This window comes from Miscanthus floridulus, chromosome 18 (genome assembly GCF_019320115.1).
Source record: "Miscanthus floridulus cultivar M001 chromosome 18, ASM1932011v1, whole genome shotgun sequence".
NCBI classification, from domain to species: domain Eukaryota; kingdom Viridiplantae; phylum Streptophyta; class Magnoliopsida; order Poales; family Poaceae; genus Miscanthus; species Miscanthus floridulus.
This window is the reverse complement of record NC_089597.1, coordinates 21189173-21212583: the sequence shown is the minus strand read 5'-3', so window position 1 is coordinate 21212583 and position 23411 is coordinate 21189173. Positions and strand designations below refer to the sequence as shown.

General features: G+C 54.2%; 2 protein-coding genes across 2 annotated transcripts; both read right to left on the bottom strand.

Annotated features, from left to right (window-relative positions):
• Positions 1 to 17089: 17089 nt before the first annotated feature.
• On the bottom strand, positions 17090 to 19178 carry LOC136523102 (uncharacterized). Its single transcript, XM_066516882.1, has one exon. The coding sequence runs from the start codon at positions 19158 to 19160 to the stop codon at positions 17289 to 17291; it is 1872 nt and encodes a 623-aa protein (XP_066372979.1). The 5' UTR covers positions 19161 to 19178; the 3' UTR covers positions 17090 to 17288.
• Positions 19179 to 20000: 822 nt separating this feature from the next.
• LOC136521925 (uncharacterized) lies at positions 20001 to 22246 on the bottom strand. The gene is made up of 2 exons (XM_066515699.1): positions 22020 to 22246; positions 20001 to 21446 (listed from the first exon to the last, which is right to left on the bottom strand). The coding sequence occupies exon 2, from the start codon at positions 21432 to 21434 to the stop codon at positions 20277 to 20279; it is 1158 nt and encodes a 385-aa protein (XP_066371796.1). The 5' UTR covers positions 21435 to 21446; positions 22020 to 22246; the 3' UTR covers positions 20001 to 20276.
• Between the last annotated feature and the right edge of the window lie 1165 nt (positions 22247 to 23411).

Genomic DNA, 23411 nt, shown 5'->3' with positions numbered 1-23411 from the left:
AGCCCCACCGTCCGACGATGAAGTCACGCCCCGGCAGCCCAGGCGTAGGTGGCGCCCGGGCAGCCGCTCTCGCCGCGCTCGCCAGGCACGACGCGAGGAATGCCACCCCGACGCTACGCGAACCTGGGGCGGCATGCCACTCCCCGCCGACATCCTATGACCAGTTGTTGGTACGGGGTCCCTGGCTAGGGACCTGTCTGGCCTGAGCCTGGACAAAGGAAAATCGCCGGTGGCTCACGGCGACGCCCAGTCGTCTAGTTCCACTCCACCACTCCCTGAAGAGTCGACCCTAGCGGGGCAAAATATGGAGACGGCACTGTCCCCATGCCCCTTTGGGTTGCGGGATGCCGCCGCCTCTTATGCCTATGCCTACACTGCCGCTCATGAGCACCCCTCGGAACGCCGCCAGCGCTTCGCTCTCGACCTGAGCACCCACTTTGACTCCTCGGACGAGGACGAGGCATGGCCCGGGGTGGATTTCTCCGAACTCCACAACTCCGGGGCTTTGCACCAATTCTTGGCCGCAAGCGACTACTGCCTCGGCTATTCCGACTCTGACGACGAAGGGACTTACGATCCATCTCGCGAGTGCTTCCACGTCGGGCTCGGGATGCCAAGGGCAGGCAAAGAAGACGAAAGGGACGGTGGTAAAGATGATGGGTTCCCCGAGGTACACAACGCCTTCATGATCTTTGGCGGACCCTCGGCATGCCTCATGGCGCGCCAGCGAAAGAGGGAACGTCGGGAGGTCTTCTCGGTCAAGGTGGCCACCCCCTGGTACCTCGATTGGTCTCGGGAGGCAATCACCTTTGATCGGGATGACCACCCCGATTATGTTCCAAACCCCGGGCAGTACCCGATCGTCGTCGACCCGATCGTCGGCAACACCCGGCTCACCAAAGTGCTCATGGATGGAGGCAGCGGCCTCAACATCCTCTACGTCAACACTCTGGAGCTCCTGGAGCTCGATCATTCATGGCTCCGAGGTGGTTCCGCACCCTTCCACGGCGTCGTGCCAAGAAAGCGCACACGACCCCTTGGGCGTATCGACTTACCCGTCTGCTTTGGCACTCCCTCCAACTACCACAAGGAGGTCCTCACCTTCGAGGTGGTTGGATTCAAGGGGGCTTACCACGCCATCTTGGGGCGCCCGTGCTACGCCAAGTTCATGGCGGTCCCCAACTACACCTATCTCAAGCTCAAGATGCCAGGCCCCAACGGCGTCATCACCGTCGAGTCCACGTACGAACATGCATACGACTGCGACGTCGAGTGCATCGAGTACGCCGAGGCCATCATGGAGGTCGAGACCCTCATCGCCGATCTCGACCAGCTTGGTAGCGAGGTTCCCGACGCCAAGCGGCGCGCCGGGACCTTCGAGCCCGCGGAGGCCGTCAAGCTCGTCCCCGTCGATCCCACCATCCCCGATGGCCAAGGACTGAAGATCAGCGCCACCCTCGACAGCAAATAGGAGGCCGTGCTCGTCGACTTTCTCCGTGCAAACGTCGATATGTTCGTGTGGAGTCCCTCGGACATGCCGGGCATACCAAGGGAGGTCGCCGAGCACGCCTTAGATATCCGGGCAGGCTCCAGGCCGGTAAAGCAGCGCCTGCGCCGATTTGACAAGGAGAAGCGTAGGGCCATCGGCGAAGAAGTGCAGAATCTCATGGGAGCCGGGTTCATCAAGGAAGTATTCCATCCAGAGTGGTTGGCTAACCCTATATTAGTCAGAAAGAAAAGTGGCAAGTGGAGGATGTGCGTGGACTACACCGGTCTAAATAAAGCGTGCCCGAAAGTCCCATTCCCACTACCACGAATTGACCAAATCGTCGACTCCACTGCGGGATGCGAAACCCTCTCCTTCCTTGATGCATATTCCGGTTACCACCAAATCAAGATGAAAGAGTCCGACCAGCTCGCGACTTCTTTCATCACTCCATTCGGCATGTACTGCTACGTAACCATGCCGTTCGGCCTCAGAAACGCAGGGGCTACTTACCAACGGTGCATGATCCAAGTCTTTGGCGAACACATTGGGCGAACCATCGAGGCCTACGTGGATGACATTGTAGTCAAGACCAGGAAGGCCGGCGATCTCGTCAGCGACTTGGAGGTTGCCTTCACATGTCTCAGAGAGAAGGGCATCAAGCTCAACCCCGAGAAGTGTGTCTTCGGGGTTCCCCGAGGCATGCTCTTGGGGTTCATAGTCTCAGAACGTGGAATCGAGGCCAACCCGGAGAAGGTCTCGACTGTGACCAACATGGGCCCGATCCGAGACCTCAAAGGGGTGCAGAGGGTCATGGGATGCCTTGCGGCCCTAAGCCGCTTCATCTCGCGCCTCGGCGAAAGAGGCCTGCCCCTGTATCGCCTCTTGAGAAAGTCCGAGCGCTTTTCTTGGACCACCGAGGCCGAGGAAGTCCTCGCCAGGCTCAAAGCACTGCTCACCAACCCCCCCGTCCTGGTTCCGCCCACCGAGGGCGAGCACCTCTTACTCTACGTCACCGCGACGACCCAAGTGGTCAGCGCGGCCGTAGTAGTCGAGAGGAAGGAGAAGGGACATGCTCTACCCGTCCAACGACCTGTTTACTTCATCAGTGAAGTGCTCTCTGAGACTAAGATGCGTTACCCCCACATCCAGAAGCTGGTTTACACCGTAGTCTTGGCTCGACGCAAGCTGCGTCACTACTTCGAGTCCCACCCGGTGACTGTGGTGTCGTCTTTTCCTTTGGGAGAAATAATTCAAAACCGGGAGGCCTCGGGTAGAATAGCCAAGTGGGCTGTCGAACTCATGGGGGAAACCTTGTCTTTCGCGCCTCGGAAAGCGATCAAATTGCAGGTCCTGTCCGACTTTGTAGCCGAATGGACCGACACACAGCTGCCACCCGCTCAGATCCAATCAGAATGCTGGACCATGTACTTCGACGGGTCTCTAATGAAGACTGGGGCTGGCGCGGGCCTGCTCCTGGTCTCGCCCCTCGGGACACACATGCGCTACATGATCCGGCTTCACTTCGCTGCCTCCAACAATGTCGCCGAATACGAGGCCCTCGTCAACGGCCTGCAAACCGCCATCGAACTTGGAGTGCGACGTCTCGACGTACGGGGTGATTCCCAGCTCGTCGTCGATCAGGTGATGAAAGAGTCAAGCTGCCATGACCCCAAAATGAAGGCATACTGTGTGATGGTACGTCGCCTGGAGAACAAGTTCGACGGTCTCGAACTCAACCACGTTGCGCGAAAGTTCAACGAGGCCGCGGATGAACTGGCAAAGATGGCGTCGGCACGGGCCCCGGTCCCCCCGAACGTCTTCGCCAGAGACCTCCACAAGCCATCCGTCGACTACACCTCGGCGACGGAAGAGGGCATATCGGCCGAGCCCAATGCAGGGCCTGAGGCCCCCTCGGCCACCGAGACCCCGCCAGCCGAGCCCGAGGCCATGGCGATTGACGCAGAGCCTCCCAAGGTCGACCAAGGAATGGACTGGCGAGTCCCCTTCCTTGATCGCCTCGTTCGAGGAGAGCTTCCTGCGAACAGAACCGAGGCCCGGCGGCTTGCGCGACGAGCCAAGACTTACGTCCTCTGCAACGGCGAGTTGTATAGGCGTAGCCCATCGGGTATTCTCCAACGATGCATCACCACCAAGGCTGGGCACTCCCTACTTTGGGACTTGCACGTGGGAGTCTGCGGGCACCACGTGGCGCCTCGGGCGCTCGTGGATAACGCCTTCCGACAAGGTTTCTATTGGCCAATGGCGGTGGCCGACGCCACGAAGCTAGTACGCTCCTACGAGGGATGCCAGTACTATGCTCGACAGACGCACCTCCCGGCCCAAGCCCTCCAAACCATCCCCATCACATGGCCATTCGCTGTGTGGGGGCTGGACATGGTTGGGCCTCTGCAGAAGGCACCCGGGGGCTATACCCATCTGCTGGTAGCCATCGACAAATTCTCCAAATGGATCAAGGCTCGTCCGGTCACCCAGATCAAATCCGAGCAAGCGGTGCTGTTCTTTACGGACATCATCCATAGGTTCGGGGTTCCTAACACCATCATCACCGACAATGGGACGCAATTCACCGGTCGCAAGTTCCTAACGTTCTGCGACGACCACCACATCCGGGTGGCCTGGTCGGCCGTAGGACACCCAAGGACGAATGGCTAGGTAGAACGTGCCAACGACATGATCCTACAAGGCCTTAAGCCAAGAATATTCAACCGGTTGAAGAAGTTTGGCAAGAAATGGCTTGACGAACTCCCGTCAGTCATCTAGAGCCTACGAAACACCCCGAGCCGAGCCACGGGATTCACACCGTTCTTCCTGGTCTATGGAGCCGAGGCCATCCTCCCCACTGACTTAGAATACGGTTCCCCGAGACTACAGGCGTACAACGAGCAAAGCAACCGCACCGCCCGCGAAGACGCCCTCGACCAACTGGAGGAAGCCCGAGACGTCGCGCTACTACACTCAGCCAGGTACCAGCAAGCCCTACGACGCTACCAAGCCTGGCGCATCCAAAGCCGAGACCTGAAGGTGGGCGACCTGGTGCTGAGACTGAGGCAGAGCAACAAGGGCCGCCACAAACTGACCCCACCCTGGGAAGGGCCGTACATCGTCGCCCAAGTGCTGAAGCCCGGGACCTACAAGTTAGCCAACGAGAAGGGCGAAATCTTCACCAACGCTTGGAACATAGAACAACTACGTTGTTTCTACCCTTAAATTTCCAAACGTCGTTTACATTGTTTCTCGAAATGCAATAAAGAAGCGTTCTTAGTTGTTATAATTTTTTGAGAAACCCCCATCAAGGGGAACCTACCCCCTTATAGACAAGTTGACTGTATAAAACCTAAGGACAGTACGATCGTCTCAAAGGCAAAAAGGCCGGCCGAGCTATGAGAACGGCCTACGCCTCCGGGCTACGGCAGCTCCCTCACCACCTTTTCACCCAAAGGACAACGTAGGCTCCGAGGAAGTTCTGTATAGAGAGCTTGTCTATCGATAGGGGCTTGACGTCACAATAGCGCTATAAGGGAGACTCGGCTCTGCCTCTGCAAAGCCGAGCCTCCCTCGGGGGCTAAAAAGGGGGAACCCCCTAAGTCCCGAACACCGTTTGTTAATGGTCTTTCAAAAAATTTCTTACGCCAAACTCTCGCGCTCCAACAGGACCCACACAAGAAACCCAAAGACCAAAAGCTTGCCTCGAGGCCAAAGGGCCGGTCGAGTCAGAAGAACGGCCTACGCCTATGGGCTACGGTGGCTCCCTCACCACCCTTCACCGAAGGACAGCTTAGGTTCCGAGGGATTTCTTTGCGGGTTCCCAAGATTGAGACAGAGGGCACATGCTCGGAAGTAGAACAAAAAACGGTTAAAAGACCCACGCACGCAAATACTTTAAAGGCCTCGACGGCTACAAAAACGTCACGATACGGCAACTAACTCAATTCGGTTACATGGCCCCTTTCAACCCAGGTCAAAGCTCAAGGATTAGTGGCCGGCGCGGGAGGGACCACCTCTTCTTCAAATAGACCAGCCAGCGCTGTGCCAGGTGCCTCGGCCGCCTCCAACAGCTTCGTGACCTCTGCATCAGCTTCCTCGTCATCTTCTGGCAACACGTAGCCGTCGTTGACAGCCTCGAGGTTGATAGTGTAGTGCGAGGAGACGACGGCCAGGGCGCGCTTGACGCCCATGTGCAACGCCCCCCGGAGCCTCTCATGGACGTAGCCGCTCAATGCAATTAGGCGGCTCCCAAGGGAGCTGGCCGATTGGACCCCCTCGACGTCCAGGGCCTCGTAGGCGGTACGGACTGCGCTGCGCAGCGCCTCGTGCTCCCGGACCTCAACATCCAGCGCCGCTTGCGCTGCAATGGAGGCCTCAGCCGCCTGGGAGGCCTCTTTCTCTAGATCTACGTCGCAACGAGGGGTCAGGAGTCAAATGCGAACCAGAACAAAAAGAACAAAGAGCACGATTCGGTAGAACTTACCCCCGGCCTTGCTCTTCTAGTCTAAGGCCTCGACCCGAGAGGCCTCGGCCGCCTTGGTAGCCTCGGCCAAGGCGACTTTCGTCAGCTGATGCTCGCTCTGCTCCGCACCCAGCTGCCCGGCTATGGCCTTGGCAGAGGCCATCGCTTCTTGGGCCCGAGACCTGAAGGCGTCTCGCTCCTCCTCCAGTTCCTTGATCTTCGCTACCAGAGGGGCAGACTGCTCCTTAGCCATGGCCAACTCGGCCTGAATGTCAGCACAACGAAGGCGGAGGTCCTCCACTTCCACACTCTGCGCTAACAAAAGCCCCTGAGCATCGGCGAGCAGGCCCTTCTGCCGCCGGAGCTGGTCCCAGATATCCCTCTCCCTTCGTTGGAATACCGATTTCCCAAGGGATCGGGTCTCGAGCTCCTAAAGAGGCAAAACAAAAAACACGCGTCAAACATTGCGAGGGGGCTCGGAGAGAAAACAACGCGGCACGAGAGAGGAAAGTACTTACCTGGGTGACACCGGGCAAGTCTCGTCCCATAATAGTCATCGCTGTCTGCAGCGACCGCACCGCCAGTTGGCGATACTGCTCGAGGGTATCCCACCGCCCCCCCTCTGCGATATCTTCAAGGGCGAACACAGGCTCCCCCTCGGGATCAGCCCGGTCCCGCCAGAAAACACGTGGGAAGTTTCACCCACGGGGCTTGGAAAACCATCGTCATTACGGAGATAGAACCAGCCGTCATACCAACGACGGTTGGACGATGACAGCTGGGCCGGGATGTAGAGGGACTGCCGGTCTTGGCGCACATGAAGGGTGCAGCCGCCGACCCTCTGCACCTTCCGAGCCCCCCTCGTTCCCCCCGGCTTGGTGATGAACGTCGCTCGGAACAAGTGGAGCCACAACTCCCAGTGGGGAGCGATCCCCAAGTACCCTTCACAGACGGCGACGAAGATGGCCGCCTGCGCGATGGAGTTGGGGCTGAAATTGTGAAGCTCCACGCCGTAGTAGTGCGGGAGCGCCCGCATGAACTTATCCGCCGGCAACCTGAGGCCTCGCTCGTGGAAGACGACGAAGCTCACCACGTAGTCGTCGCGCGGCCTCGGCTCTGACTCGTTCCCCGGAGCAATCCACTCCGGCTCGTCAGGGTCGGTGATCGGGCGAAGAAGACCGGCCTCCACGAGCGACTGCAGCTTCTCCTCGGTGACGTCAGACCGCTCCCAGGGATCCGCCGGGAGGATGACGGGACCACCAGCCATTGCACGGTGGAGGTCGCTGCTACGGCGGTAATCTCTCTCTCTTTCTTTCAGTCTGTCGCTCTCGCCCTTCTCCTCCCCGGCGCTCTATGCTCTCAGCAACGGCACAGGGGCAGCGAAAGCGAATGCGGAAAAGGTAAGAAGGGGGAGGGCGAGGCTCTTTGCGTATTTATGCAGGGACGAGACGAAACCACCGGGCGACGAAATCGGGGAAGTTTCCCCAAAAAATCCGGCGCGGTTATCCAGATCTGGTCTTATCGCCCACGCGCCCACTGCCTCCTCATTAATCGTGCGTGCAGGTACGTCCCGTCAGCTGACGCCACGTCGCGTCCGACCACAGCAGCAGCAGGCGCCGTTTCGCCTCCCCGAAAAAGCCGCCTCAAAAGACGCGCCTGCCGTTATCAGCCGTAGGGAGAGAAATAACCCCCCCGATTCCTTTTAGGCAAAGGAACTGGGCACCGAGCCCGCTACGGTCCAGGGGTTCGAAGGCTGGGCCCTTAGGGGTTTCGACAGCCGCCCCAGGGCAACAGAGTCAGGGGCGACTACAGGCGAGCCTATACGAGGCCGAGGCCCAAGCAAGCGAAACGCTTGGGACGCCCTGTGTCGTGTCCGAGACCGGCAGGGAGGTCTCCGAATGGGATCCCACCATAGGGAGGCACCGAGCCACCGAGGCCCAGCGAACGGCCTCGGCACCCACTAGAGAAACCCTCCGGTACTCTTGGAGCGCGTCTCCGGACCGCTAGCCGACCCCCAGCGAACGGGGTACGGGCCTCCACTCGGACTTACCCAATAACAGCTCACCGGAAATGCCATCGCTCGCGCCCACCGAGGGTAGCGCGGCATGTTCCACCCCTCCTTCCGAGCGAAAAGGAAGCGCGAGGGTTGAATAAAAAGTCAGGAGAATCCCCGACAGCCCTCTTGCTCCACGAAGAGGCTAAGGGACTCTTCCTACAAACCATTGCTGAGGCCCAGCGACTTAGGGTCGCACACGAGGGGGCTCGGCAAAACAAACCCTCCTTCCGAGCGAAAAGGAAGCGCGAGGGTCGTTCAAAAAGCCAGAAGATCTCTCGACAGCCCTCTTGCTCCGTGCAGAGGCTAGGGAGCTTCTTCTGCGAAAGACGCCGAGACCCCGCGACCTAGGCTCGCACCCGAGGGGGGCTCGGCGGACAGACCCTCACGCACGAGGGGCGAACCAAAAGCTAGGGGGACCTCTGACCGCTCTCTCGCTCCATGCGAGAGACTCAGGGGCTCCTCCTACAACTTTGCCGAGACCCAGCGGCTCAGGCTCGCACGCGAGTGGGCTCGGCAAACAGCCCCCCGTCCGAGCGAAAAGGACATGCGGGGGACGGACAAAAAAGTTAGGAGGACCCCTGACCACCCTCTCGCTCCGTGCGGAGGCTCGGGGGCTCTTCCTGCACCCAAGATAAAGACAAGCGACCAGAGCCCGTTACGGTCCAGGGGTTCGAAGGCTGGGCCCCCAGGGGTTTCGACAGCTGCCCCAGGGCAAAAGAGTCAGGGATGGCTATGGGCGAGCCTATACGAGCGCGCCCGGTGTCGTGTCCGAGACCGGCAGGGAGGTCTCCGAATGGGATCCCACCGTAGGGAGGCACCGAGCCACCGAGGCCCAGCGAACGGCCTCGGCACCCACTAGAGAAACCCGCCGGTACTCTTGGAGCGCGTCTCCGGACCGCTAGCCGACCCCCAGCGAATGGGGTACGGGCCTCCACTCGGACTTACCCGATAACAGCTCACCGGAAATGCCGTCGCTCGCGCCCACCGAGGGTTGCACGGCATCTTCCACCCCTCCTTCCGAGCGAAAAGGAAGCACGAGGGTCGTACAAAAAGCCGGGGGAACCCCTGACGGCCCTCTCGCTCTGGGCGGAGGCTAAGGGGCTCTTTCCGCAGCATCATCGAGGCCCTGCGATCCGAACTCGCACCCACGGGCCCAGCGAACACGATGAAAACCCCTCGCTCGAGAGAGAAAAAAGCCCCTGAAGAAGTGAAATCACTCCTCCAGGGCCTCGGGGGCTACACCCGGCGGGTGCGCTCGCGCGCACCCACCGAAACCTCAAGTACAAAACACCATCCCAACAGGAACTATCAAGAGCCACTTCTCATCAGAACCTCAGGGGGAGTACCTCCACTCCCCCAAGGCTTGGGGGCTACTGTCGGATACAGTGAGAAGGGGTACCCTAAGCAAGAACCAAAAAACGACTGCTTAGACTTCGTAAAAGTCGAAACCAGCTAAACACCGCTGGCCTCAGCCGATTCTCCAACTCGCCCGAGGCCCTCTCACCGCTGGCCTCGAGCGACCCCCCACCAAGGGCCTCGGCTGGGCCGCCGACTCTCCGTCTCGCGCGAGGCGGGCTCAGCAGCACTCCGCTGCCTCTTCCTTCACCCGCCCCTCTGACAAAACGTCGTGTCACATTAACTCAGCCAACTGCTGCCCCTGACATCGGCCGCATGCTCGGCACAGTACAGCAGAATGGCCGACGGGACAGGAGGCAGGACTGGGCAGAGGTTACCCGCCACTGTGCTAACCACTAAGCACATGGTTGACGCCCATGCCTCACTGTGCTGCCAACTCCTGCTCTGAGAACAACGCAGCGTGGGGAGCCACGTCTGAGATACTGTGGCCTCGGAATCAGCACCCAGGATCAATAATCCCCCCCAAGGCCTCGGCAGTATGCTTCAGGGGCTCGGCAGCCTGAGGATCCATGTCCGCCGAAACCCCCACGATGGCTCGGCCTCGCCATCTGCAGAGCCACAGCTCCCTACGACATCATCGCACGATGACCAGCACATCACCCGCCATATCCTGCATCAAGCTGTACTGGAGCCCCACGACACACAAGATCAAGTATGACCGGCGCGTCACCTCTGCACGACAAGGACGAGGCCACTCCATCGACCATACCACAACAGTGGCCGGCTATAGGGCTTAGACACGCCACCCCCATTTATAGAGCAGGAGGTCTCGGCATCCTGACGCCAACTCCGCTTCGCGCGAGGCTCCCCAGGGAAGGCCTCGGCAAGGAACACCGTCTCTACCCCGCCCGAGGCTCTCCACGGAAGGCCTCGGCGGGAAGCGCGTTCTCCGTATCACGCGAGGCCTCTCGCGTGAGGCCTCGGCGAGGGGCCTGATCTCCGTCTCGCGCGAGGCCTCATTCTCTGTGTCGCTCGGGGCCGGCTTGTCCGTGGTCCGTCGCCCCCCACCTCGGTCGACCCTCCCGACAACGCGTCATGTCTCATTAATACTTTCAACCACTCCCGCAATCTCCGCCGGACAGCGGCTCAACGTCACAGAATGGCCGATGCGACCCGAAGTCGCATCAGCGCCATACCGGCTGGGACAGGGCACGGCGGGGGTTACCGGCAACTATGACCTAGCACTGTGTCCACGATCAGCGCCTGGGACAGAGTATGACAGGGGTTACTGGTAACTGTGTCCCAGCATTGTGTCCACGATCAGTGCCTGGGACAGGGTATGATGGGGGTTGCCAGCCACTGTGTCCTAACGCTGCACCCGCGACCCGTCGCCCGCTCGAGGCCTCGGCACTGTACACCGGGGCCTCGGCAATCTCGAGGTTCGTGCCTGCCGAGACCCCCCACCGCAGTACAAGCCTTGGCACCAACCAGGCCTCGGCCTCGCGCACAATCTGTCCACCAGGGCTTGCACGTTCGCCGTCACGTCCGCTCCGAGACATTCCCGGGGCTCCCACGACGCACAGGACCTGATGGGACAACCACGTCGCTCCAGTATTCCAAGGACGGATCGCTCCTATGGCCACGCCGCCACCGGAACGGGCCACAGGGTTCGGACGTGCCACTTCTATTGGCACGACGTCGCATAGTGATACATGTACTACCTTCATTCTCCCTTCAACTATAAAAGGAGAGGACTTGGGCCTCGTAGGGGGAGAGAAAAAAGGAGACGAACACACCGATAGAACGACACACTTCTACGCTGCTTGAGAACAACGCCTCAAGCAGCCCGCACCACCCTCGCCGAGACCTGGGGCTAGCTCCCTCTCTCACCTAGCTTGTAATCCCCTACTACGAGCACTCCGGTGCAAGGAACATAAGATTGATCTCTCAGACTGGACGTAGGGCCTTGATTGCCTGAACCAGTATAAACCTTGTGTCTCTTTGCATCACCATCCGGGATTAGGGGCACGCAGCACAAATTCACTTGTTGGTTGAGGGACCCCCGGTTCCAAAACACCGACAACCCCGGTGTTATGCCTGCATTTAAGCACTGCAAATCACGCATATCATGCATCATCAAGCATCCAAATCATACATGCCTAATCATGTGAATAACAATTGAAACATTGCTTTGAAACATCTGAAACAGGCGTGAAACCTGAATGTTGCATACACCTGTTTAAGAATTATTTTGCCCTGAATTTTTCTTGCTAGGTTAGTAAAACATGTTTGGCTACTATTGTAAATCATCTAGCAATGTTTAGTTCAATTTTTGGAGCAATGTTTGTATTCAAATTAATTCAAAATTTGGCTTCAAAAATAAATTCCCAAAATTAGGGTTTTGAGCTAAACGTGGACTTTGATCTTACAATTCAAAATCTAGAAAGAATTTGGCTGTGGTCATAAAAACAAAGTTGTAGAGAATTAAATTCTAAACAACTTTCATTTTTGGTACATTTTCAAAAGAGGTCATTTTCTTGCTCAAAATAATATTTGAAAGAGGGCATTTAAAAATTCCTTGAAAATATATTTGGAAAAAAGGATTTTTCTCCTTCGCGGGCCGCCGCCTCACTTCTGGCCCGTGGCCGAAGCCGGCCCAGCCAGCATCCTACGTGCCTCGCCTCGCCTCGGCCCAGCCCAGCGCCGCGCTGGCCTGCCTCCGCGCGCCTGCTCGCTGTCGCATCGCGCCGCGCGCCCGACCGTGGTAGAGCTCGCCCGCCGCGTGGCGGCCATGCGCCGTCGACGTCGCCGAGCGTCACAGCCGGCCTGCGCACGCGCCCACGCGCCCGCCTACACCTACTGGTGCCGGTGCGCTCGCTCACTCCCTCCCGCGCTGCTTTCCTCTCCGCTAGAGCCGAGAGCCCCAAGCTCTGCCCCTCGCCGCGCCACGCACCCGCCGGCGCAATTCACCGCGGCTCCTCCACCTCGGCCGGAAATCGCACGCCCGTAGCTCGGCCTCGCCCTCCATCAAGTCGCGCTCACGCTTGCGCCGCCTTCCGAGCTTAGGTTGAGCCTCCCCGAGCCTCGCCACCGATGGCCATGGCACCGCCGTGCTCGGCCGCCATGGAAGTCACTTTTCCTCTCTTCTCCAGCCCTGCCTAGCTACCCTACCGCACTCGCCGTCTTCTCGCGCATCACGTGCGCTCGCCAGCTTGCCCTGCCGTGGCCGGAGATGGCCGCCGGCCTCGTGGCCGAGCCGCGCCGCCGCACTAGCGCAAGCACCGGCGAGGCCTCTGCCTCAGCCAGCCAGGCTGGCCAGGCCGAGCGGCAGTGGGCTGACGCCCTGCTGGGACGTCTTCCCCTCCCTTGCGCTCGGGCCGCGTAGGCCAAAAACGGCCGTGGGCCAGCTGATTTCCAGCGGGCTGGCCCAGTAGCGTTTAAATGAATTGTTTTTCATTTATTCTTTATTATTTGAAATTTGAAATGGTTTGAAAAATGTTTGGGTACTCAAAGTTGTTCCAAATCTATTAAAATAAATTTGTCTAGGTTCCTTATCATCAGATCTACTTGGGAAAAATTGTGCATGTCATTTTTGAGATACTTTGCTGTAGAATTTTATTTAATCATGAATATTGGTGATAACTTGAAAAATATGTAGAAAAATCTATAGTCTGCAAAAAAATATAATTCCAAGTTTGTTAATCTTTTTATGTCATGTATTTCCTAGGAAAAATATGTTTCATGCATGTGCTATGGGAAAATTTTTAGGTATAGTTCAAGTACCTTTAATAGCTGATTTTTGTTATTTTAGCTAGAGAGCAAATTTTGTATAAAACATGCATGTGACAATTTTTGTACAGTTATTGTATGCTATGAAGAACCTAGGAAAAATATTAATTCTGTTGTTTGACACTTTTCACAGTTCAAAGTATTTTTATGTACAAAATTATGCCATAGCTTGTGATTTTTGTGTAGGCTAATCCACTCATTCAAACACTATGAAAATCTGATGGTAGTCTAATTAGAGTAGTACCATGCTACTGTAATTTTCTCAGATTTTTATAAGCACCAGAAATATAGATTGCTGTTGTAGCCCTAATTTAAAAGGAAATAAAATAATCCTCTTTAATACAAGATTAGTTAATAATAATAGCTTTGGTGTATCTTTGAAGCATTTGATAAGGTGTGTTGGCTTAAACATATTAGTAGTAGAAGAGAATGCAGTAGATGACATGTGCTTGTAGTATATTTTCTTGGATGATGTTGACTACCTTGCATTTAAACATATCCATTGCATTCATCTCCTTCGATGCACCGTTTGCATAAGCACTTACGCGCATTGCATCATACAGGATCGTAAACCGAGAATCCAGTCATCATACCCGAGGAGCCCAAGGAGCAGTTCGAGGTGCAGCTGCAGGAAGTGCCAGAAGCCGACGAGGAGGACGTTGAGGAACTTCCGGAGTGCCCTGATCACCGTCCGAGCTCCTTCGAGAGAGGTAAGTCCCGGAGCATTTTTCTCCTGGTTTGCAATTATTAATTAAATGCTTTACTTTAATTGATGCATTACGTTCAGGAGTTGTTTGCAACCGTTGCTGCCTTATACCTTGTTTACCTTTGTTATACTATATCCTTGTTACCCTGGTATCCACAGTCGAGTCAATGCTTAGCTGGCTTAGACCGGTAGAAGTCAGGTGATTTCCTGTCACCTATTAGCTATAGGTGGTTACCTAGATCTGCTTGGATGACTATGAAGTCATGGTATAACTAAGTGTTAAATGAAGTTGAGACCGGACGGAGACTTGCAGAGTTTTGGACTGTAGTGCTTCCCGTCTGTGTTGATTAAGGACCGACCATTGTTGGGCCTTGAGACATGTTGAACGCATGCCTTACATTTAGTTGGCCGGATAAAGTACCTTCCGACCGCGAAGCTGGGAGATTTTTCGGGTCGAGTAGATTGCTCGCAACGCACTGTGCCAGAGCAGGTGTGGTAGGACACGGGGGCGGGATGATAAGACCAAAGTGCAGTCGGTCGGCCCCCGGGTACATGTGGTTCCTGGCAAACTCGAGATTCCTGGAAAGTTGACTCGGTGATCAATATCTCACTTTAGCGGGTGAGTGAGGTTTGTGTGAGAAATAAATCACCAGCTGGTTAGGAATCGATTCGAATCGCCATCGCTCCTGGATAGTGAGCACTTGACTTGAGTTACTTCATCGTAGTAAATGTTTATGGAACACTTGGACAGTTATAATGAATATGACAGTATGGAAGTTGTTTAATGATCATTGGTTATCATTATCTGCTTAATCACATGTTTACTCTAGTATAGGTGTAATTCTAGTCGATAGGTTAATAGTAATTAACTTGGCAATAATGCTTTTAGAAAGGTTCTTGAAATGCTAAAAATGCTTCTTTTTGCAAATGAGTCAGCTACCCTACTATAAAGCCCTTCATAATCCTTGGTGTCATTTATTTTTGGTTATGTCGGGTAAGTCTAGTTGAGTACCTTCTCGTACTCAGGGTTTTATTCCCACTTGTTGCAGATGGGCAGATGTATTATGGCTACTGTATCAACTGCCTTTATCCTGCGATGGGTGATGCTTAGGACCATGGGCATGGTCATTCCTTACGTCTCATCTGATGCTTTTGTTGGAGATGATCATTCGCTGGCACTATATTTAAACTCCGCGTGAGTGTGTGTATGGTTTGAACAAATGACTTCCGCTACTTTTATTCGAACTGGTTTTGTAATAACTATGTTGAAACTCTGATGTATCTAAGATTGTGAACTTTTATGTAATATGTGATGGTGACCGCTAAACTTATTACGATCTTGGCTGGAATGGAAGTTGGTTTGAAATCCCTCGTGATTTCACGGACTACCGAGTTATACGGGCTTAAGTTTGCTAAATCGTCTGCTCTGGCGGATGATTTTCTTACTTAATTTCGTATAATTGGTCGGTTCTGTTACACCCGACGAGCATCGACTCGGAGTACTTCTCGCGCACCGACGAGGTGGCAGCGCGGTGGAACGCCGAGGTAGGCCTCTTCCCCTTTCCCTGTTTCTGTCTTTGGATCTTTCTGTGTTCTTCTCGATTTTGGCCGATTGGGGATTAGGGTTAGCGTTAGGATTTGGGTTAGGGTTAGTTGTTTTATCTTCCCCGATGGAATTAAGGTTCGGGTTGATGCTTAGGGTTTGAGTTAGGGTTCAAACCCTCTATCTCTTTGCTTCTTCCCCTTCCCCGATCGTAGATCCGGCTGGTTAGGGTTTGACCGAACCCACTGTTCATCTTTCCCGCTTACCAATTGCGAGTTAGGGTTAGGGTTCATGTCTGGGTCGATCCAAATCGGGCCGAATCGAGCCTTCTTTCTTCTGTTGTTCTTCTCCTTCTAGGGTTAGGGTTAGGAACCCTCTCCTTTGATTTGAATTGGATCTTTCTCATCTCCTTCTAAATTGCTACTCTCCCTATCTGGATCTACACATTAGATGAACCTGGCTCTAGTACCATTGATAGATGGTTGTACCTCTAATATCATAGATCAGGGGATAAAATTCTTACTTAGATGGGGAAACTGTTCTTGTACCTCGCCCTAGCACAGTTGGGTCCATGGCGCCGCAGCAACGTGGACGCGGTGTCGTGGCAGCACAGGCGCGGTGGTGGCGATGCAGAGACGACGGTGAGGTCGGTGGCGACTTCCCGTCGCTGGCAGCACCTTCTCTCTAGATTGGTTCGCGTTAGGGAATGGTCGGTGGGGCATCTGGTAGCTCAGGGGAACCTCATGCCGTGTGCCCTGGCCCCCCACCTCCTTTTTATGGTGCTGTGCGACGAGGGGCCACCAACCATGGAGCGGTTGGGCGTCCCTGATCAGGGTGCAGATCCAAGGGTCCAATTGGTGGAGATCATAACTAACAAACGCCACTTCAGAGAGCACTCATGTTGGAGCATCAATGGACATGAAAACGAATCACAAAAGAGGAAAATAGAACACACCACCATTTTCAGAAAGGTAACGACATCGCAATTCAAATTTCAGCGGAAGTTTCATTCATTGCACGATACTCTGTCCATGTTCGGAACCATCTAGCACGACATTCCACATGAACTCATCTTATGCATCCTGAACCATATATGACTACCTGATCCCAATTCCCAACAGTGGAACTCTAGGCGAACTTTGGTCTTGATCAGAGGACTCTGGATGTACCAAGACCAACCAGACTGCAGACCACAAGTAACTGGGATCTACTCACAATCAGAAATGGCAAAGGGATAAATCATAAGAGCACATTTTTTAACAGCTGAACAGACTTGAGGAGGTGATTGCTTGATCATCTGAACTTGAATATACCGAGCAAACCATGATCAACAGAGATCTATCAAATCACAGTTTCACAGTAGGTAGATCAATAGATTGCTGGAACTAGGCATTAAGAGAGCAAGCAACTACTATCACAAAGTGGACTTAATGTTCCAAGCAAACCACGGTCAGTTGAGACACATACGAAGTTAATGTACCAACTACTACCACGATAGATTGCTGGAACTTAATCTATCAAACACAAATGGGTAAATCAACACATTGCTAGCACTGACATTCAGAGACAACATATATGAAATGCAACAGTAACAACTACCCACAGAACAGAGCAAACAGATGCAGAACAAAACTGAACAGAACATGAGTAATTTTCCAAAGCATGCAAAACAGCATCGCCACATAAAGTTCCATCAAGAATTCATTCACCATGCAGCAGTGCGACACATTTCATCACGCGACGACATGAACATCCATCAATCCGAGTATCCGACTACCAAAATCTCATCCCTCATCTAACAACCAAACTGCAAGCTCAAAATCCTACTAGTTGCTAAGAAACAAAGAAGAAGAGAACGGACGGGCTCACGCATCACTGCCCTTAGCCGTAGCCCTGATCAGCTGGGATCGTCGCAGAGGTCATCGGTGTGGAGGCGCAGTCGCCGAAGGGTCCCCCGACGCCGCAGCTATCGTTCGTCAGGAGGTCGGAGGCGACGGCCACCGAGGCGGCGAGGTTGGCGAGGTGGACGCGGGGGAACGGGAGGTAGATGCTGTGGACGGCGACGCGCGAGTTGATCACCACGTCAGGTTCCTTCACGGGTATGTAGTTGATCCGGACCTCGTCGGTGGCGGAGCCGGCGCCGAGGGTGATGACGAGCTTCTGGTCCTCGCCGGCCAGGGTGGGAAGTACGGTGCCGGGGCGGAGGAGCAGGAGGTCGGCGTGGGTGAGGCGGTGCCCGGGGACGATGTGGAAGCGCACCTCCGAGACGTAGCCGTGGCCTCCACCGGTGAAGATGACCTGGTCGTCGAGCGCGAACACCGTGAGGTTGGACAGCTTCTCCAGCTCTGCGAACTTGACGCGCATGGCCCGCGCCACGAAGCCGAAGCCGCTGTCGCGCAGGCGGGATATGGCTTCGCGGATCATGATGCGCACGACGGAGGCGGCGGTCGCAGCGGAGGTGGCTGCCGATCTGGCGCTGAGGTGGTGGCGGCGGCGGTAGTGGTGGAGGTGGACCTGGTGGTGGTGATGCGCATGCGCGTCGTCCTCGACGCAGGAAGCGCGGGAGAGCGGCGGGATGAAGCCGTGGAGGCCGTGCACGACGTAGCGGCCGTCGTCGTAGAGCTCCGGTTCCGAGACCATGACGCCGTTGACGTACAGGCTGGCGTGGTGGACGGAGAAGGGCCCGCGCTGTGGCTGGGCGGCGACGTCGAGGCAGAAGCCGACGGAGGCCGACGGGAGCTTCATGGCGGGCGCGGCGGCGAGCTCAGCGTAGGGGAAGTAGCCCAGGGCCATGTGGTCGAGGAGGAGGTGGCGTCGCGAGCACTCGGGGCAGGAGTGCTGGAGGAATACGTCGGGGTCCGCGAAGACGGTGATCGCCCCGGGCCATGCCGCGACGGACGCCGTGTCGGCGAGGAGCGTGGCCGACGAAGCCATCTCGTTGTACCCCAGCGACGCGAGCACCTTGGCGATCTGCTGCAGGCCGAGGTCGTTGCCCGTGCCCGAGGACACCACCCGCGCAGCGTCGTCGTGGACGGGAGGCGGAGGGTTCGCCGCGTCGCGGTACGGCTCGTCGACGACGGGAGGAGGAGGCGGAGGGATCGCCGCGTCGCGGTACGGCTCGTAGACGACGGGAGGAGGCGGCGGAGGGCTCGCCGCGTCGCGGTACGGTTCGTCGACGACGGGTGGAGGAGGCCGAGGGATCGCCGCGTCGCGGTACGGCTCGTCAGCGACGGGAGGAGGAGGCCGAGGGATCGCCGCGTCGCGGTACGGCTCGTGGACGACGGGAGGAGGAGCCGCGGGCTCCGACTCGGACGACCCCGCCTCCTCAGCTTGCGGCTGCAGCGGCGCTTGGGAGGGCGGCATCGGATCCCCCGCGGCGAGGAGGGGAGGGGGAGGCGACGGAAGGTCGAGGCGCGTGGTGTCCGCCGCGTCCGCGGCCGCACCCATCGCCGCAATGGCGTCCTCGCCCGAGGGAGCCTGGGCGGCCACGGTGGTGAAGAAGGGGTAGAGGACGCGCAGCGACTGGCGGGTCTCCTCCGACTCCGACTCCATGCGGTTCTGGTGCATGGACGGCGCGGTGTCGAGGCGGGCGGTGGCCGTCATCATGGACGGGGAGCGGTGGTGGTGGTGGTGGGGACCGTGGCCGTGGTGCTGGAGGTGGAGATGCTGGGAGTGGGTGGCGGCGGCGACGGCGGCGGTGGAGAGGAGCAGAAAGGCGAGGAGGAGGGGCAGGTGGTACGGCGGAGCCGCCATGGCTGCTCTGCTCTGCTGCGGGCGAGGGAAAAGGCTGCTGCGGCTGAAACGGAGTGGGTGGGGTTTATATCGGCAGAGGCCAGAGCGGCCAGAGCGGAGAGCGCCGCTCGCGACGGTGCCGTGCCTGTACGTCCAAACGGGCTCGGGTTTTGCTCTCTTGGCCAGCAAGTAGATCAATGTGAAGGACGGAAATGCCCCTCTGCACCTTGTGATCTCCGTTTTGGCGGGAGAATTCTCGGATTCTTTTTTTTGGTTGTTGATGACGCACCGTCCTTGCGCTTATCTCCTGCTCCAGCTGTGTACTTTGCTTTTGCGTCGGTTACAGCCATTCGGTTGTTCGTGGGAAATGCAACGTAGAGTTGCTTGTTCTACCGAGCAATTTCATAACTCTAAATTTACTGCGTATAGATAAAATTACATCAAGGTGAAACACACGTGCATTATAAAAAATTGGGAGTTGCCAGAATCTTTAGAAAAAATTTCAAGCAACAATCAACTAGTACAATAAAACAACAACTCACAATTCACATTTTCTTTCTATAGCCAAACAATCATAAAATACATGTTCCCTTAACAACATAAAAAAAATCAAGCACTGAGATATAAGAGAAGTGCCAAAAAAAAAGGAGTGCCACACAAATCTGAAGGGAACGTTTGATTCAATAGCTGCAACGAACTCCCCAAAATTTTACAAAAGGGGAAAAAAACACTCCACGAGGGATCGGAACAGAAAATCACAGAATCCTATATATGATATCCTTAGGAAAAACAAAACAAATGCTACCCTGTTATAGTGGGCGGCCGATTAAGGGTACCAATATGATGGAACTGTACAACAGATGACAAAGCAAGAAATGCAGTCAGGTCCAAATATGTAGCATACAGACACTGATTACATGTCATAAACCAAAACTACGAACTGGCATACCGAGAGAGAGAAAAATATAAAGTCCACAACCAGCTCAAAACATTTTGGTACATTCTGTGAAAGGAAATTATCCTTGCCATAAAACATCAGCATAAGTAAACAAATTGTCACTAGACAAAATAAAAAACATTGAGCAACATTTAAGAGTGCATACTCAATCCCAAAACAGCAAAGTAAAGTTGGACCGATTACATAGCATCACGAGGGAATATCCACGTTGGGCGCCCCTGACCACCACTATGCTGCGGAGTAATTGCAGTCTCTGATAACAAAGGAGTGATGATCCCATTTCTCATGTTGTACACACCAGAGTCACGAAGAGGGTCAACAGCAAGGCCCGCTGGACAGTAGTCACACATGAAGTGTATGCAGTCCTCTTGAATTCCAGTGCACCCTCCAGCTGGGAAAGACTTGGAGCAATGCTTCCCAACAAAGAGTGCCTGGCCACCCAACTTAGAGACAAATCTCCATTGGCCTGGTTTGGTGCTCCAGTCTGCCTCAAAGACCTCAAATGCCACAGTGCGGTCACCCTGACTGGGACCATGACTTAATGCACAATCCCACTGAACCATCCGTATCACCATCAATAGTCTACCACAACATTCAACTAGATAACTCATCTGCATGTACAATTTCCCATGGGGCAAAGGTTGGGGCAGTGCAAGTCTTTTAGTAGGCCTAGTTATGCATTTGACAGATGATATCGTCGGCTCACTATCAAGGCCATAAGTAATCTCAAATATTGAGAGCTCGCAGCGAAGATCAACACCATACAACTTCCCATTAAAGAAAGCAATATCAGAAAGGTGGTTAAAACGACCGAGGTTGCTCTCTATGGCCAAGTAGGTTCCAATTGATTGCTGGAATATACGAATTGTACGGCCACTGCCCAAGATCAACGCAGCAACAAGGGAACCTGGTGATGATTCCATGGGCGAGGGCACTGCCAGCTTAGTAAAATAAGAATTATAGCTGGAGCTTGCATTGAACCACTTGATGTCTAGCTTAGGAAGGTTCCGTGTGGCCTTGGAGAAAGGGTTCATCACTGAGCACCCACCATCATGATGCACAAAGAAGAGCCAGTCATTAGCAGAACCACAGCAACGGGCATCATCTGATCCCAGCATTCTGATAATTTTACCATCTGGGATTGTCAGGAAGGTTCCGTCAAGCAGGGTGAGCCATGGAAGCGGAGGTGGCAGTAGCTGCAACAGAGCATTGGAGCACCATGGGCGGCACACTGCCCTTAGTCGAACACGATCAGCTAAGGAGGGAAGCCGCATTAGGACAAGTCCCAAGAGTTCTGGCTGGAGGTCTGGCCAAGATGAAGATTGTGCCTCCATCATGCAAAGTGCAGCCTGAGAAGAAATGACATAGAATCAGAGTTAACAAACAACAGACTTAACAACGTGTAACTAACATGAGTGAAATAGAACCGTATAATATTCAACAAGGCAGCACATAGTTTTGGATAGCAGAAAGATAAGCTCAGGGTTTAGCAAACTCCAAAGTAAAGAACCCCCATCTTTATTTGGAAGGCTGTAATTTTGCTACATTATTGCAGGATTTCTACACTCCTGTGCTCCAAACAGGTGGTGGTGCCAGGATTCTGCATTTGGGTATTCCCTTTTCCCGAGCACAAAACAAATTCAACAAAAAAATACTAATAAAAGGTACATAATCTTTAACTTTTCGATGCTACTCTATATTCAGCAATGAAATATCTCCGTTCATCCAAATGGCAGTCGTTCACTCCCAAATTAGAGTCACAAGTCTGCTCTGACATGCTAAAACGAGCATTCCAATATTCAAACTACACAAAATTAGCTAAATCACGTCTTCCTCCTATCCAGATTGGGTCCCTGGCGTAGCAATCATCAGATGGTGTCGAAATTTAAGGTCGATCCTTGTGATGCCAGAGCATTACGTACCTCCCCTTGTGGCTTGTGCACGTTCGTGTCGTCCCGCGGGAGCGCGATGGCGAGCAAGATCTCGCGCGCGTTGTCCAGCAGCCCACCGCCTACCTTGGCGGCTTGGCCCTCCCCCTCGCTGCGCCCGCCGGCCACCGCGGCGCCGCCCGCGTGGCCGCGTCGTCGTCTATTGCGAGTTGCGTCCTGCCTAGGGTTTGGCCCAATTTGGGGAGGAACAAGAGACTAGACGAAAGAGAGAAGCGATGGAGAAGGGGGAGCCACACGAGTCCCTGGCAAATTTAAAAAACAACCGAGAACCGAAAGAACCGGAACTGAAACCAAAGAACCAGAACCAAAAATTCGGTTCCTTATTCGGTTCCTGGTATTAAGGAACCGAAATAACCGAAAAAATTTAGTTTCTGCTCTTGATTAACCGAATTAACCGAAAAAACCGAATTACATGAATTATAGTTCACTTACTTGTATTTGTAAGATTATGTTTGGTCTATGTGTAGTGTTTTATATTTGAACTGCTATATATTTGTGTGTACTGTATTGCTATTGTTTTTTTATGCATTATTATTATAAAAAATGAACATAGTGTTGCATAAATTTGCCTTACAATAAGTATATTTATTGTTATCCTGAGGTCTTCTGAACCAATTCGGTTAGTTCGGTTAGAATCGGAACCGAACCGAAATAACCGAGAACGAAATGCTCGGTTCCTAAATTTTTTTGGAACCGATCGGTTCCTATTTTCCAGGAACCGAATTTCATCAATAACCGAGAGAACCGAACCGAAACCGAACCGAGAACCGAATACCCACCCTTACACACGAGTGGGCCGGCCTCAGGAAAGAGGATAGTGGGCTTTGTGGGTAGTTGGCAGGTTGGGTTGCATAGGGCTGACCTTTTCTAACTCAGAAAACAGAGAATTTGTTTTCGAGCGGCGTCAGTTTCTATGCAAGAGATTTTATAATTTCGAAAAACTATAGTGCGGGTAAAGTTGTAGTCTATTTTTAGTTTTATATAAAAACTTCTCTCTAGATTACTTTTTTTTCTAAGCCATATAATTTTTTAATATCACAGTTTCTTAATACTACAACACGAAAACAAAGGGACTTACTGGTTTTGGAAAAAAGGTTTGTTATTTCAGGGGAATGATTTGTTGACAACAGGGTAATTTCAATTTTCTTCAGTTTTTTTTTCCAGCAATAAGTGTTTAGCACGTCATCAAGGGCACATAAAACGGTCAAAATCGGACATGGCTGAATATATAGCAAAAGTAACTTAGCCCCGTTTGAATCCCATGGGATTCTTGATTAAAAAAAGTCACATGGGATTCTGGGAATCCGGTTAAAAAGATCTTAGAATCCCCCGCTATGTCATCCAACGGTCTAGATTCTAGAGGGA

Bases quoted from the DNA above. Each gene is read 5' to 3' on its own strand.
- LOC136521925 (XM_066515699.1), bottom strand. From the start codon at position 21,434: ATGATGGAGGCACAATCTTCATCTTGGCCAGACCTCCAGCCAGAACTC.
- LOC136523102 (XM_066516882.1), bottom strand. From the start codon at position 19,160: ATGGCGGCTCCGCCGTACCACCTGCCCCTCCTCCTCGCCTTTCTGCTC.